Source organism: Lates calcarifer, linkage group LG11 (genome assembly GCF_001640805.2).
Source record: "Lates calcarifer isolate ASB-BC8 linkage group LG11, TLL_Latcal_v3, whole genome shotgun sequence".
Lineage (NCBI taxonomy): Eukaryota > Metazoa > Chordata > Actinopteri > Centropomidae > Lates > Lates calcarifer.
The window spans coordinates 20485236-20501369 of NC_066843.1; the positions used below are offsets into that span (position 1 = coordinate 20485236).

At 38.4% G+C, this 16134-nt stretch overlaps 1 protein-coding gene across 22 annotated transcripts in view; it reads left to right on the top strand.

Annotated features, from left to right (window-relative positions):
• Positions 1–16134, top strand: part of rbfox1 (RNA binding fox-1 homolog 1) — a 335308-nt gene that overhangs the window by 314551 nt on the left and 4623 nt on the right. For all 22 annotated transcript variants that reach the window (XM_051073944.1, XM_051073945.1, XM_051073943.1 and 19 more), the window contains 2 exons: positions 3840–3904; positions 10930–11005. In XM_051073944.1, the coding sequence (XP_050929901.1) occupies positions 3840–3904; positions 10930–11005 (141 nt within the window). The remainder of the gene's footprint in view (positions 1–3839; positions 3905–10929; positions 11006–16134) is intronic.

Sequence of the window (16134 nt, forward strand, 5' to 3'; positions counted from 1 at the left end):
AAAGAAAAGATAGAAAAGGGAAATGTTGATGAAAAAAAGGAAATATTGTTAATAGTGGCCATTATTTGAAAGAGGCTCACACTGGGGGCAGATCATCAATTATCATCTAATTTCTCCTCTTCTCTGGCCAGTGCAAACTCAGAGCTTCATGCATTCATGATGCACAGTCACATGATCAGTGTTAAGCAACCGTCAATGAAATGCACTTCCTGCACAGATACAGTATATACAGCGGGTAAATGGGTGTAATACCCCACCCCCATTCCCACCAGACTCTTATTGCATTTTCTGCAAACCAGCACACATCATCAAGGCAAACTACTACTTTTATCTTCCCTTGCTGTCCAGTAGAAAACCATTCATGTTGTGCCAGCATAACTTGGATGGTCATAATTACTCTTGGCTCAGTTCAGCACAGGCTTCCCCACCCCTACAAGTCATTTGACATGACTCTGTTGTCCTATGCTGATGGAATCTGTGTTACATTACTATGAATGAACTTTTATTGTTGTAGGGTAAGTTATGTCATGTGCTATTCCCCAATGTTTTCTTACCTGCCTTTAGGATAGGATAATTTGTTCATGGAGGCCAAAGAATTCAGTCTTCAGTCCAGATGTCACACAACAGACACAACGGTGTCTGTAGCAATGAGGATTTTATCTTTATTTAGTTGCTTGAAGACAGTGCCACTGCATAAGTGTAGGCCTGCAGCCTCGTGGCCAAAAATACTGGAAGTCAGTGAATCGACAAATGTGATGGATTAGGAACATTCCCTCCATGAGAGTTTGTATGTGTGTGTGTATAGTGGCCATATTATGCACACACCAACTATTAGTCTTCTCCCCAAACACAAGTTGCACACACACACACACACACACACACACCACACACACACACACACACACACACCTGCACACAGAGCTGTAGGGTTGCCATTAGTCACTCAGTCAGGAGTGACAGTCCACAGTGGCTGGTGACTAACACAGGCCAACCTGTTCATCTTTCTGCCACAGCCCATCATCACACGCACTAAGTATCACTTACTCGCCTCCACAGTTTATAGTGGTAATAATACATTGCTCATGTCAGGACAGACACAGTGTCTCAGTCACAGAGCGTGGAAGGGTGGAAGGTGAAATGATGTGAGAAGTGCTGGAGTTGTCACTGAGCCTAAGAGGGAGAAAAATGGCTTTTGTTTTATGATAAATTAAAGCAGGGGTTTTCAGCCATGTGCCATTTACAGCCAGCAGTCTACTGGCTCTCAGTGAAAACTGAAAGCTGTAATATAACTGCTTACATCTTAACATACCTTTAAAAAGGGTAAGACTAAAAATCAGCCATGATACAAAAGTGGTGGGTGAAATAAATGAACAGATGCAGCTATTCCTGAAGTTTTACCCATGGTGGCAGAGGGAGCAGACAAGTCAGTGTTTTTGCAAGTCACACTAAAGTCCAACCAAGACAACCAAGTGCTGAATCAAGTTCAAATCCTAAATATGTCATTATGTACCAGGTGAGTCAGAGAACAATTAGAATAATAAATATACAAAAAAAGAATCAAAACTTTTTCGAATTTGTATTTATAACTTTCAAACAAACCCAGCATGTCTTAGTGCAGTTGTGTATTCCTGTGACACCAAAATGTTTCACATTTACATTTTTTGTTGACCACAGCATACTGTCATCGTGCCCAGGGAAGTCAGAAGTGACTGGTGTTAAGTTCAAAGCTGTGTTGTGAATTTTTAGATTTTGTCAAGTCCAGTTTCATGTTCATGACTCCAGTCTGACTTGCATCTGACCTGCTACTGATTAGTAAAACTCTGCTGTTAGGTTCATCAGTTTGGATTGGGAGTGCCTGCTATGATAGCCAGGGGGTTTAAGGCACTGAGTAATGGCAATGACTCTAGTTTGAGTTGGGACCTGTGTTGCATGCCTTTCCCCACCTCCCATCCCATCTGCCTCTGCTGTCTCCTCTCCAATAAAGGCTTAAAATGCTAAATGAAAGGTAACATTTGCACTCCAGTTGCAGTGCACAGAACTGTCTCAGCCACTACACTTACCAGTATGACCAAAACATGAACATGTGTCCTTTATGAATGAGGTTAAAATAATATTAAGATTAAGAGCAACAGCAAATGTGTCAGAAAATATCCAGCAGACACAGAGCAATATTATTACTCATCTGTAGTGATGCTGCTGAGCAGGAAGAGTGCAGTTGCTTTTTAGAGCTTTGTTTAGTTATTGAGAGCAGAACTATCATCTAAAAGAGGCTAAAAATCTGAAGAGCAATGTTGATGATTTGCTGTGGGTTCATCACAGAGCAACATCTTACACATCACAGATAATCATTTGAAAATCTTGATTAGTGCAGCTTTAACATTTCTTGTTAACCTCTGTAACAAACCTGTAGGAACAACACATATTTTTGTATGTTTACGTATTTATATGGCGGCTCACTGCTGCTGGCATGTCATGTGTGTGCATGTGTCTACACTTGTTGGTGAGTATTAATTTGTACTTGTGATGTGTTGAGGAGAGAACTGATCTGGCAGGTCAGGAGATGGTGCTGTATTCACTGATTATATAAGCAGACACTGTAATGGTGACACTAAACAATACGCCCATGCTGTATACAGCAGTATGTTAGCACTACAGAGTGACATGGTGTTGTCAAACACTACATGGCTTCCCACATACGCCAAAAGAAATCTGGCATCTTTGAGACTTACAGAATGCACATTCAAAAGCAAGCAAGAAATGATAGTTAAATATTGATTTAGTAGTACAACTGTCAGAGACTTGAGTTGTCACCTGCTGTAACTGGTAGACTCACCAAATTTACAAAGGTAGGCTTTCTTAGGTGGGTATTTGATTGGATTGTATTAGTATGGTTGGGAGTCAATGTTTTTGTTTCCCCACTCTGAGCTTCTTTGTGCTTTTCATTTGGGCTGATGGGCTTAAGTGCTCCCGGCTCAAAACTGTTCATTTACAGTCCTCTGCTGTCTTTTCACACACTCTGACACAGCTGTTACTGAGCACCTTGTCTTCAGACACAAGTCCTGTTACTGCCACCGACATCATGCCTCTTTATTTTTTTTCTGACTGACCTATAGATCAGTCAGCAAGCTCAGCAGCTCAGTTCATTTGGGGAATTCAGGGAGCTAATTGGTTGCTTTCACCAGGGCTGTAGGAAGAGTTACATTCAACAATTAAAAACTTATAGATGGTTGGCAGTATATAAGACTGATTTGTATATCTAGTCAGAAAAATGAGAGAACAGGACAGAAAAAGTAGATGGCTTGTGTGAGGACGTAATGCATTTGCACATAAGAACATGCTGGCCTGAATGACTCTCATTTAAAATATAATATTTCACATATAAAATGTATGTGAAGTGTATGTTGTGAAGTGTATGTTGTTTTTACTTTTAGGCTGACAGAATTGCTGAATAAACACTTCAGTATTCCTCAACCATAAGTGCTTTCTACCTTTAGTCTGCATCTTCTTAAAGGAACTGGACAACTAAATAATAATACAATTCCATGAACAGGAGGATCTGATCTGTCATGGTGGTGAAAATACAAAATATAAAAAAATAAAAGAATGAAATCTCACTGATGAAGGGTGTACTAATGCTTGTTTGCAGCTGGTTCTTTAATAGAACTTTCATTAGAGTTTTTAGTCAAAGATTTCTGTTTTTCAAAATAAAACTGTTTAAGAAAAGAGTATCTATAACACTGAATTCTGTTTGTGTTTGTTTTTGTGTGTGTGTGTGTGTGTGGTGTGTGTGTGTGTGTGTGTGTGTGTGTGTGTGTGTGTGTGTGTGTGTGTGTTTCCAGGGTGGTTACGCTGCCTACAGATATGCCCAGCCTACTGCTGCCACAGCTGCTGCATACAGTGACAGGTAAGATACAAACTGTCAGGAACACATTAAGAGATATAATGACCTAGAAACTGTAAAACACTGTAATTTAACCAAAACTGCAATGGCTTTATTTATGCAGCAGTGACTCTGTGACTGAAGGACATCAACTTTAAAGCTGAGTTTTTGTGTTAAAGGAGATACAATTTTCATTTCCTAGTTATTTTTCTAGTCACTTTTACTTACCATATTTTCATTTTGACAGTTTTTAGAGAGGGCTCAACTCACGACAGTTCTGGTCCTTGTTATGGATTTTATGATAACTTTAATCATTGCTCATATCATTGCTTTTATCTTGTGCTGGTCTATGTGTATTTTATTGTTGGGTTATGTGTATTCTATCTAGTTAGGGGCATCGCACATTAGCCCAGAGTATAAATGCCGTGACATGAGACATTGTTGCACATCATATCTGTAAGGGATAATATCCAACAAGCTGTGTGTTCCATGATTGTAATGACATGAGGGCTCCACAGAGTCCATTCAATGTACAAACCTGGAGGCTGTTATCCTGCTTATGCCATGACCACTTTCCAAAAAAAAAAAAAAAAAAAAAATGTCATGTGTAATCTAATTAAAAATATAATTTATTCTATTAATAATATCATTTTTGTGCCTCAGAATTCCTGCTGTTTGCATTGCTTGGCAACATCTAAAAAGGATGGGTTCATAATTCCAAGTATTGAATCTAGGAAAGAAAAAAGTTATTGATTGTTATTGCTCTCTGTCTCAGTAACAAAAACTACAGCTGCATTCTACTGCATTATTGATAAAACTGCCTCACCAGTAGAAGTGATGTTATGTGGTGCTCTTTCTCACACTTCCACATGCTGCTGTCCCCCTCCTTCTGTCACAGATAAGCTGTCTGTGTTTCTCTCTTTCACTTCTACCTAAGATCTCTTTATTTTGTGTTCAGTTTTGGTTGCATATGTTCTCAAGTCAGGTCCTCTCCTTTCCCCCGCAGCATCACATGATCATGATTTTTTCATTGTTGTAGATGGTGGTTACATAAATAGTCCCATCTCCAAGTTCTTAAGCTGCAGCTCAGCTTTACCTACAGTTTAATATGGGTACATTAATTTAGAACTACAGGCAAACATACATCATAGGTGTCGGGTAATACTGTTCATTTAGCTCTCAGACAACTGTAAGCCAGAGTTTTCACTGCTCATGGTATAATTTTACAAAAAAGAAAAGAATGGTGAGTCATTGTACTGACTCTGCTGGTGAAATGTACAATTGTTTAAGTTTATCCAGGCAGTTAGCACCAAAGTAAAATGACAGAAAAGAAATCTTTTTTGTTTATTTGTTTGTTAGTTTTTTTATTTGTGCACACTACAACAATGTAAAACAGATGGAGGAAGTCAAGAAGCCACAGGCTCATCCAACTGACCTCTCCTCCACTCAACATAGGAAAATTAAGAAAAGAGAAGAAAGATATAAAACCTAAACTAGTAAATACAACATGACTTAGCAAATGACAATTAGAAACAAAATTAACAGAAGAGTTCACCAAATCAGCAGACAGCAACCACATAAAAAGAAACAAAAACATGTATAAAAGCAAATAAAGGAACAAAATAGATACACACAAAAACTTTGGATTTTCAAAAGATAGTGAGCTCTTAGTAATGTGTACTTTGGCATTCCAGATCTGTCCACTGTGATATGTGAGAGGATTTTGGCCATGTTTGGTTTAGTAAAAGGTAAGATGAAGGTAATACCTGTCTGATATTGTGAGAATGACTTTGAGAATTAACTGAGAATAACCTGATAAAGAATAATGGGAGAGAAAGTGGCAAGAACATTAAATATTCAATATAAACCCACATATCTGATGAATATATGATATGGAAAGAATTTGAAGTTCTCTGAACAGGGTGACTAGGTCTGAGAAAGTCACCAATCTTCCATATCTTTTTGCAGGACATGAAGCTAACGGAGATTAGAGATCTATGTATGAACCCAAACAACATTAGCATAAATCAAATCGATTATAGAATTAAATTCAGTTAATAAACAAGACAGTACTGATCAGTGCTGGTCAGCCTTCATAGTTGGTTGATTATCCCTGGTTTTGTTACAAACAAAATCAAAACATTTTTTTCCAGTTTACTTCTCATTGAGTAAAAATGTACTTCAGTACTCTGATTGTAAGAAACATGAGTCATTTCTGTTCCAAACCAAAGTTTTAGTCGCTAACCCTAACTATAATTAATTTGCCATCATCACAATCATTTCTTAACATCTACTATACTGTACTATAAAAATGGAACATTATCTGTAGATTTGTCCAGTATCAACCCTTTTTTCTGGTGATATTGCTGAATACTCACTAATACTGGTTATTGTGTGAGCCACCTACATTTATTTGTAGAGTTAAAGCAGGATAAAGCTGATCCATATTTGTTAATGCTGCCTCCCTCTGATCTACAACCCCATACATTTTATATTCATTACAACAACAACAATGTACAGACTCAAAACTTGAGGAGACCATAAAGTTGCATATCCTTGAGAAAGTATTAACAAAAATGAATATTAGAAGCTTCACTAAGTTTATTACAAGGCTATTGCACTGGATTGCACAAAGTCTCTACCATGTAGAGAGTCAAAGTTCTAGTTAAGCAGTGAAAATATGCTTCATGAACATTGGAAAAGGGTTTGGGTTGAAATAGTGGTTTCTGGGGCTGAAACGATATTTGAGGATGTTTTATCTCCCATATGACTTTCCCCATTTTATTAATAATAGATATATTCATAACACAATGAATAATTTGTGTTAAATTAGTAAGCACTGGTGTGTAATTTTAGTTTATAATTGCATGGAACTTGCAGATGTCTGTCCTTTTTGATTTATTATTCATCTATTCATCCTCTGCCTCCCTTTTTTTTTTCTTTTTTGTGAGCTTGGTTTAAACAGTCTTGGAAGGCAGAAATACATCTATATCCATCTATTTTAGGAGCATGCAGTGAAATTATAGAGAGCTTTGGCTCCAGACAATAGATCTGCTAATATCTTAATTGGTATATTTTAGTTGCTATACAGTAAGTTCACTTGAAAATAAACTATATGCCTATGAACGATGACAGTGATTATATTTTTCATGCTAAGAAATAGGGCAAAGCCAAGATTAGATAAGACTTATTCCACTTATTCTTCAGAAGACACAGTGGTCCTCCTATTCATGTTGCAGGTTCATGGACATAAATCTAGGGGGCATGAAGAATACCAGGTAATTAAGTAATATAGACACAAACCCTGAAGAAAAAGCCTGTGTTTGCCAGAGGCTGACATCACTCTACTGCCAGTGTTGGTTCAAATTCTAATGACAATGTTTAATGTGCTGTATAGGCTGTATTGTCTGTCACTAGAAAACATGCATCTAGACTTGTATGTATCAGATATTATAGAGACATTATGATAACTTATAAGCTATACAGGCCATGTGATGCATGGTGCTGAGATGTCTAATGTGAAAGGAGTTGCTTGAATTAGTATTTGTAGTTCAGCCTCATTTAGCTCATTTATTTTGTGAACTCTGCTGTTTCAGAGAAAAAGCTCTGAGGTTTTTTTTTTTGTTTTTTTTTTCCTCAGGAGATGGTGGAGACCAGAACAGATTTAAAAACAGAATGAATATTGTTGCTTTGTGTCTGTTGGATGTGTAAATAGGCAAATGTTTTCTAACACATTCACCAATATTTTATTAGGTGATAATATATGAGAGACAGGGCTTTGAACATGCCCTGAGCAAAGTCTTACAAGAGAATTGTTAACCTTGGTCTGGTGTATCTTTGAGGGTTTGCTTGTGTACCTGCGTAGCCTGCCCATCTGTGCAGGGCCACACTTACACCACGTGGGTCATATTTGTGCCATGAGGGTCACAGAGGGGAAACACCAACAGCTGCTTTCACGAGGCCTGACCAGACTCAGCCTGACTCATGTGCTGTACAAACCAATACGAATGGAATACAGCCACTCATGCAGATATGCTCATGCAAGCACATGATGAGCATTCACAAATTACTACACACATGCACATGAATAAGCACAGACTTCTTGGTCCTTTCCCAGGGCAGGAAATTTTCCAGAATCCAGGAATTAAGTACCACTCTTTTTTGTGGTAAGGTCATTTATTTTTCTGTCTTGATTTTAATGCTCCTGCCATCCCAGAATCTGAACCTCAACAAGCCTACACAATATGACATGTACTCACGCTTTGTAACCCAAAATGTTACCTCTCCTGAAAACAGTGGGCTGTCAAGACTAAATCCTTAACATCTACACACATTTACACCAACACAAACACACATCAGCTTTAACACTGTTGACAGTGTTGTGAAGCTTTTGAAAGTGCCTGGCCTTCCCCTCCTAGTCAGTACACGTCTTAATACCCCTTTAGCAAGTGGAGAGAATAAACTGGGATAGAGGAAGAAGGATGGAGACATGAAATACATAGCTCGTCAACCCCAGGAACATGAAGTGAAATTATAGAGGACTTTGGCTTTAGACAATAGAGCTGCTGAAGTCTTAGTTGGAATACAGTAAGTTCACTTGAAAATAAATTATATGCTTATGAGTGAAACCTCAACTCTCTGTGTGTTAATTATGGAGCTAGAGTCTGTCATAATGTGGTTAGCTTAGCCACGTAAAGACTGGAAGCAGGGGGAAACAGCTAGCTTGGCTCTGTCCAAATTTAAAAAATACAGCTACCAACACCTCTAAAGTTCACCAATGAAAACACTGTTGCTTGTTTAATCTGCACACAAAGAGAAATGTCCAAATCAGTAGCAACAGAGTGTGGTTTGAGTGTGTGCAGTGAAGTCTTCATGTCACAGTGAGGTTTGGAACCATTGCACCTGGACCTAGACTATACCAAAAAATCTGTCAGCCAGTGCTAGAGCTTGAGAAACCTATTGATCATATTCTGATCATGTAAAGTACCATACAGTCTCAGCTGTATATCAAAACCTACACCGTGGGTATCTATGGCATGACTTCAGTTAACAAACAAAGCCTCCGCAACAGCAAGCCCTGTTGTTTGGTCCACCAATTTAGTCCAACTGAAATATCTCAACAACAGCACTGAATAAGACATTGCATTTTGTATATACATTCACAATGCTCTGCAGATCTATCCTAATTATTTTTCATCTCATGTCATCATGAGATTGATTTGTGACATGTGATTGATTGATTGTGAACGTTGCATGTAGCAAATTCACGTTCCCCTGCACGTTAGTGTGCTGATGTTAGCATTTAGCTCAAAGCACCACTGTGCCTGAGAAAAGCCCCAGAGAGCTGCTAGCACAGACATGAGACTGATTTCCACCCACTCATCTTTCTTTCACAAAGATAAAATTGGTCTAGAAATGGAAATTCATCCAATTAAACATATGACATTATAAAATGCAGTTTAATGTAATTTGACTGCAGTACAGAAAGACAATATTCTAATTGTCAAACCACATAGGCCTACATTGTTGGTAATATTTCTTTTTTTCCCCCCTAAATATTCATTCTGTCCAAAAACCCTGTGCATTTCACCAAGCTCCCAACCATTTTGTAGAGCTGTTGAAAATGTTGTTTCCGTGTTTATCTTTTCACCTCAGGGTCACTTTAAAAATGCATTTGACTCAAAATGCATTTAAATGTGTGTAGTAGACGTAGCTTACCACACACTCTCTCTCATATGCCCTCTCTCTCTCTCTCTCTCTCTCTCTCTCTCACACACACACACACACACACACACTGATCATGGGTTAGGGCTCTGCACTGTGAGATAAGATAGGTCAAACGCGGAGCTGGGTTGAGTGTGGGTGTTGGGGGGCTGCATAGTGAATAGCAATGTCCAAAACTAATCGGGATTAACTTCTAATCGCTTCAACCACTGGGCTGCTATGCAAATCATCTCAATTATAGGCACAGGCCCTGGCCCCTGATTGGCTCTTATCGTGACTGGGCTAGGACAGAGAGGAGAGGTAGCGAGGAGGGAATGGGCTGGTTGGCCACAGCATAGCTGTTCACTTAGAACACAAACACTGCTGCTCTCTGTTTCTTTCTCTATATATAATTCTCAACATTTCTTTGATTCTTCAGTTGCACATGTATTTAGTCCATTTTGATGAAGCCTTGAGGTTTTCATTTCTTTCACTGAAATAAATAAAAACTCTCCCTTTCTTAGCTCTCTTTTTTCTGAACTCTCTTATTTACTGGTTTCCCTTGGTTCCTTTGACTATTTCAATCAAACCCATAGAGGTTATTAAATTAAATAGCTCTGTGCACAGGAGATGGACTCAAATGACAAATAAAATGGTCCACTCAACACTCTGGTCCACACAAATCTCCACAACTACTGGCCAGACTACCATAGACTTTTCTGTAGATATTAATGTCCTAAAAGATTATTTAATTATTGTTTGTGATTCCCTGGCCTTTCCTGTATGAAGCTACATTTGCAGCAGAGTCACAGGGGGATGGATGGTGGATGTACAGAGCCCACAGCTGTCACACCAGAGACCAGGTTCTCTGAGTCTCATCTGTGGTTTAAGCAATGAAAGCACTTTGGTTAAGGTACAGGAAAGATGGTGGTTTTGGTTGAACGTAAATTGTGTCTGAAGTCACTGTGACCGTTTTCTGCATTAAACCAGACCAAAATAAATACTCATGTCAAGTTAAAAAAAAAAAAAAATCACGACTATCTCATAATGTTTGAGCTAAACGAGGCTACAAAGCTCCACAGAGCTGCAGACTTGGGTGATAATTTTCAGTGTCATGAATTTTATATTCATATAATTCCTATTGACTTACTGTTGCTATAGTATAGTTCAATACTATCTCTCCATGCAAGCGTAACCCATCTCTATACTTGTAATTAATCCACATATCACAGGTAATTGATATGTAAATCAAGGAAGAACTGGCGATAATAATTTCTCTGTCTCTGTTCTATTGCCAGGACATAATTTGACTTAACCATCCTCTGTTATTTCATGTGTTTCTACAGTTACGGACGAGTATATGCTGCCGACCCCTACAACCACACACTCACTCCAGCAGCCACATACAGCGTTGGTGCCATGGTAAGACTGTCATGCCTGCCACACATCTCTTTCCTTCATTCCTAGTCTTTTTCATATCATGCATCATACCACTTCTCATTGGAAAAATGTCTAACTTCTTTATTTATATTTATATTAAAACAGTAACGAAGGGGCCTTCTATGGTGTCACAGTAAAGGTAGCCTTATCAAATGCCAGGGTACCAAGATATCACTTCACCATGGTGATTAAAACAATAAACTTACATTAAAGTGGAACTAACAAGTTGCCCATAGACACCTTCAAAAGGGTCATCCACTCAGTTGGACACCTAATGGGTCTCTGTTCTGGTTCTTCACATCCCCTAGGATGAGCCCAGCCACTCTGTGAAGGAAAATCATTATGGCTGCTTGTATCTATGATCTCACTGATTTCATTACTACCCAAAGCTCATGTTCATAGGTAAGGTTCTGACAGGCCAGTTAACTGAACTCTTCACCTCCTTGCCACAGCAATGTGTTACAGGGCCTGTATTGCATCTTATACTCATGAAAAATATTCTAAGATAATGCAGCTCTTTAACTTAAATGTGCCAGAGGTTGTGGTCTGATGAGGGCATCAAACAGGGGATCCATCTCTGAGGTCATCATACCAATGCAAGAGAATATCAACACAGTTCACACTTTGAATATACATGGCTTGGATGCCACATAGCAACAGCCCTGGCATCCCATACTCACACAGAACACCCCACAAGACACCCTAAGACACACAGCCTGCAAGCAAGCTCCCAGTATCCCAGCAAGTTCAGAGCTGGTCCAATGTTCCAGGACCAGGATGGAATCCAAATTGCTCCCATTGAAACTGAAACCAGACAATTGGCCAGAGCCTTTTTTTTTCCATCTCCATGGCCTTAGAGTTAACCAGAGAAGTGTGGTGCCCTTATAACTGAACACGCTCTGAGCACTATTTGATTTTCTACAGAGAAATGGCCCTTTGACCCCTCTGACCTGTGTCCAAGAGGCCCATTTGGTTAATGTGTCCTTTTGGGTGGGAATAGCATTTTATTGAATCCAAACCGAGTACTGGATTTGCTTGAACCTGAATCCTCTCAAATCCCTTTGACATTTGTAAGTATCAAGTTATAAATAAGCCTAACTGATATTCACAACCTTTAGCTACAACCTGAGATCCAGTACGTAGAGTAAGATGTGAAATGTCTTATTGAAGATAAATCTTATCTTTTGGCAGTGGCAAATGTAATCTTAAGAAAGGAAATGTTAAGTAATTGGGGAGTGACCGTCACCTCCTGCAGATGTATTATATATATTATATTTATAAATTGTTGCTGTTATTGGTCTAAACTGCACCTGAACATTATGCTGGAGATGAAAAGAGCCTCAGTCATCTCCTTTGACTCTCTGCAGTTTCTAGACAAGACACCACACAGCATGCATTCAGGTTTTATTTTCAAAGCAGAAATATTTCACTGTCAACAGCAGGATATATTTTAGAGGCAATTTTAAATTACTTTACCACCATTTAGGCTCACTGTAGCACTGTGCACTTGAATTATTATGTGGGCTGAAAAAGACTCACTATCATTTTTAAAGTATAATGCTGATTGAGGTCAGGAGCAAAATAACATGATGTGGACATCCCCTTTTCTCACTGAGCTCTTTGCAAAGAGAATTAAATCCCTGGCATCTTGGTCAGTGCCTGGTTGGGGTTCAGTAGTATATTATGGAATCGGAGTTCAGTAATAATTCAGCAGCTGATTGAGTTTGAATCATTTCAAATTCTTTATTAAATCTTATTTGGTTTAGCTTTGATTATTTTTCATCTGCAAGTAAAAACTTATAACAAACAAATGAAATAAAAAGATTTGCAATCACCTCATGTTAGCTGAGAGGAGAGAGCAAGTGTCAGCCTAATTTAGACTCACAACCTATGGTTACAACCTGAAAAAGGAACAAAATTAGTAAGTGTTTATTAAATGTATGCGACTCTTTGAAATAATCGGTGCAGCCTACTTTTGCAAATACCTGATGTCCTGATTCAGATCCATTAAGTTTTTAAGTTGCTATATGATATGAATCGAAGTTTAGTAACTGGGAGATTCCCCTGAAAGTGATGTGATGCAGTCAGTCAGCTCATTTCTCCAGAGCTGCTACTCCTGTTGATCTTGTCAGACTACAAAGCCAGAGTCCAGCCGAGGCTGTTGAGTAATGTTACAGAGTAATCTTTTTTTTTTTTTTTTTCCCTCACAAACAATCTTTCCTGAGGATTAACACTGGTTTAGACAGTGTATAGTATATCAAACACATAACAGCCAAAAGCATCATTTTAGTCTTTATGATAACAACATTATAATAATCACCAGTGGCTATAAATGAGCAGCGACTGAGTTAATTTTTTCTGGTACAGTAGGTACAACTGTTCCAGCTGTACCATCCCTACCATAGGATACTTGCTATAGTTTAGTAAGGGAACACTGTTTATGGGGAAAAAGGGGAATTTTGTACAAAAACTACCTTTATGAGACACACTTCCTTTGCATTTCATTAGCTTCAAAATAAAGACTATCAATTGTATTTCCCATCTTTTACAGTGGAGTTGTGTTACTTCACATCCAGTATGTTAGTATTGTATTAAAAATCTACCTTTTAACAACTGTGTCAGTAAAGCCCACAGTCTACACCTTCAATTCTTTTGACCATTATGGATGACTTACTTAAAAACTGAATTTTCATCATGTGCATTACTGTAAGATGCATAATGACCATCAGTCATTTTCCAAAGCATTTTAAAAGATGACTCTCTATGGCATCCATCAGCATTATAGATGGAAAAATCAGAAACAGTTCATATTTGGCTGCCACTTCAGTGTCTGACAAAGGCAGAGAAGACTTTGGCTGAGTAGGCCTGTGTAGGCATTTGTTCAGTTATTTTTCCTGATGTGATTTTATTTTTGACATTAGTCAGTTAGTTCATACACTAGAAATAATTGGATTGCCAGCTATATATTAATTTTCTCCAACTGCACTCCACAATCTCCACACACTCTCACTCTCACTGTCTCCTCCATACTGTCCCCCTCCCCCACCCCAATCTCTTCTTCAGTTGCTGTGCATGGTTTTCTGCAGCGTTGACATCTCCTCACTTAAACTTAATTGAATTTGTCTGTGCTGCTAACGGCAGTCCAAATGCCACATTAATCCCGCCTGTAAAAGGTGATGAATGTCTTCATGCCTTGGCAGCCCAGTCCATGTTAGTTATTATATTTCTAATTTGGTGGATACCACCTCACCCTGCACTCCCTGGTAATGAAATAATTAGTCATTTTGATAATTAAATCCCTCATGGTGCTGCAGCCGCAGGGAGGAGGCGAGGGAAAAAAGAAGTGAGTAAGAAAGCAGGACGGGCTGGAGGGAAAGATTGTCGAAACTTCCTGGTTAATCACAAACAGCGCTTTCCAAATTGAACAGACATCTAGGCTCAGCTACTGTGTAATTATCAACAAACTGTGTTATGTATGTCTGCAGATCACTTGCATCAAATATGGTTCAAAGTGTCAGTCAAGTGTTAATGCAGTACACCAGTAAGTCCTGTTAAAGGTGTCACATATGTCTACTGGGCCGTCTGATAGACATTCTCTAACACTGACCTAACTTACCTTTGAATTGTCTGTGATCCTGCCTTTGCCTAACCAAACCTTAAAGGATAACTCCAATAATTTTTAACCTGGGTCTTATTTTCTGACATTTGAGGGTTGAGGAAGGAGTGTGGATACACTTCTACTGAAGTGAACAATCAATCAATCAGTCTTCTAAAGCACATTACCTCCATGTTTTAGATTTTCTTTTCTGATTCACATCTAGTTAAAAATAGCAAATCTGTACATTTGACTGACAAAAGAACCATAAACAGATGTTTCTCTCCATGATCTGTTTCTGTCCCTCTTATCTGCATCATGGACAATATCACATCAGAGTGAGGAGAACAGTCTGCTGTCTTTCTGCAATAAACATGTTTAAATTGTTTACCTTTGTTTATTATCTATTCAGTCACATGTGATTAGATATATTTACTAAATTTGCACTTTCCCTAAAACACTTAGGCTAAATCATTTCTATAAATTAACACATTCTGATCAAATAATGAACAAATTATATAATAAATTATATTATATAATAATTATATTATGAATTATAGATTATATATATTTACCTTACCGCACCGTGGGTCTAAGAGTAACGCAATTTCAATTCTCTGTATGTGCGTACATATGACAATGACATAAAGCAGACTTGAAACCTGTCTATGTTATAGACACAGACAGACTAAACAAAAGAAAGACAGGACTCACTCTCCATGTTTCTTCAGACATCAAGAGAAAACATAAGTGAGGGAAATGTGGACACAGTTACAGGAAATGAGATGTACCATCCAGTTTTTCTAGTTCCACTGGTCTTACAAAGAGGCACTAATTAGCCTTCTCTTCACTTCTCCACACCATTCTCTGACCCAGTGCAGCTGTTAACTGTCCTTGAATTACATCCTAAACCCATGCAAAGAGAGTCTTTTCCTTACTTTACATCTTCTCTGCAACTGCTACAGCCACTGTCCCGGATGGTTGATGGCACCTTACCTGAGTGCCATGTATGAAGGATTTTTTATGTGCTATAACATTTTCTAGGTCTCACGCATTCTACTAGATCAGGTCATAAAGACCTCCACAGTGTTTTACAGTGGTCTACTGTTTAACCCAAACTATGACTGAGACATTTCTCCTCTCTGTTGCTAGGGTAACTAAGGTCTTAGATAAGGATGCAGAAAAAGACATAAACTTAGACAATACTGTCTAGAGATGAGCTAAGTAAAGGAAAGGACAAGACACATGTGACAGTTATTAGGTAAGAACGTGGCAACATGGTAAGATCTGTTCACACATATAGATTTAAAACATAATTTGGCCTTATTTGGGTAAAGTAGGAAAAAGTGTTGCAACCATGTGGTACCTGAGGTTAATATATGCCCTGTTAAACCTGTAACGCTACTCTGGCAAACTTGTCACTATACTGTTCATCATTTTTCTCAGCTACAGCTTGTAATACATATTTCTACTTAAAACATCAAAACTCCTGATGATCATCTTCTGATCCAGCTCA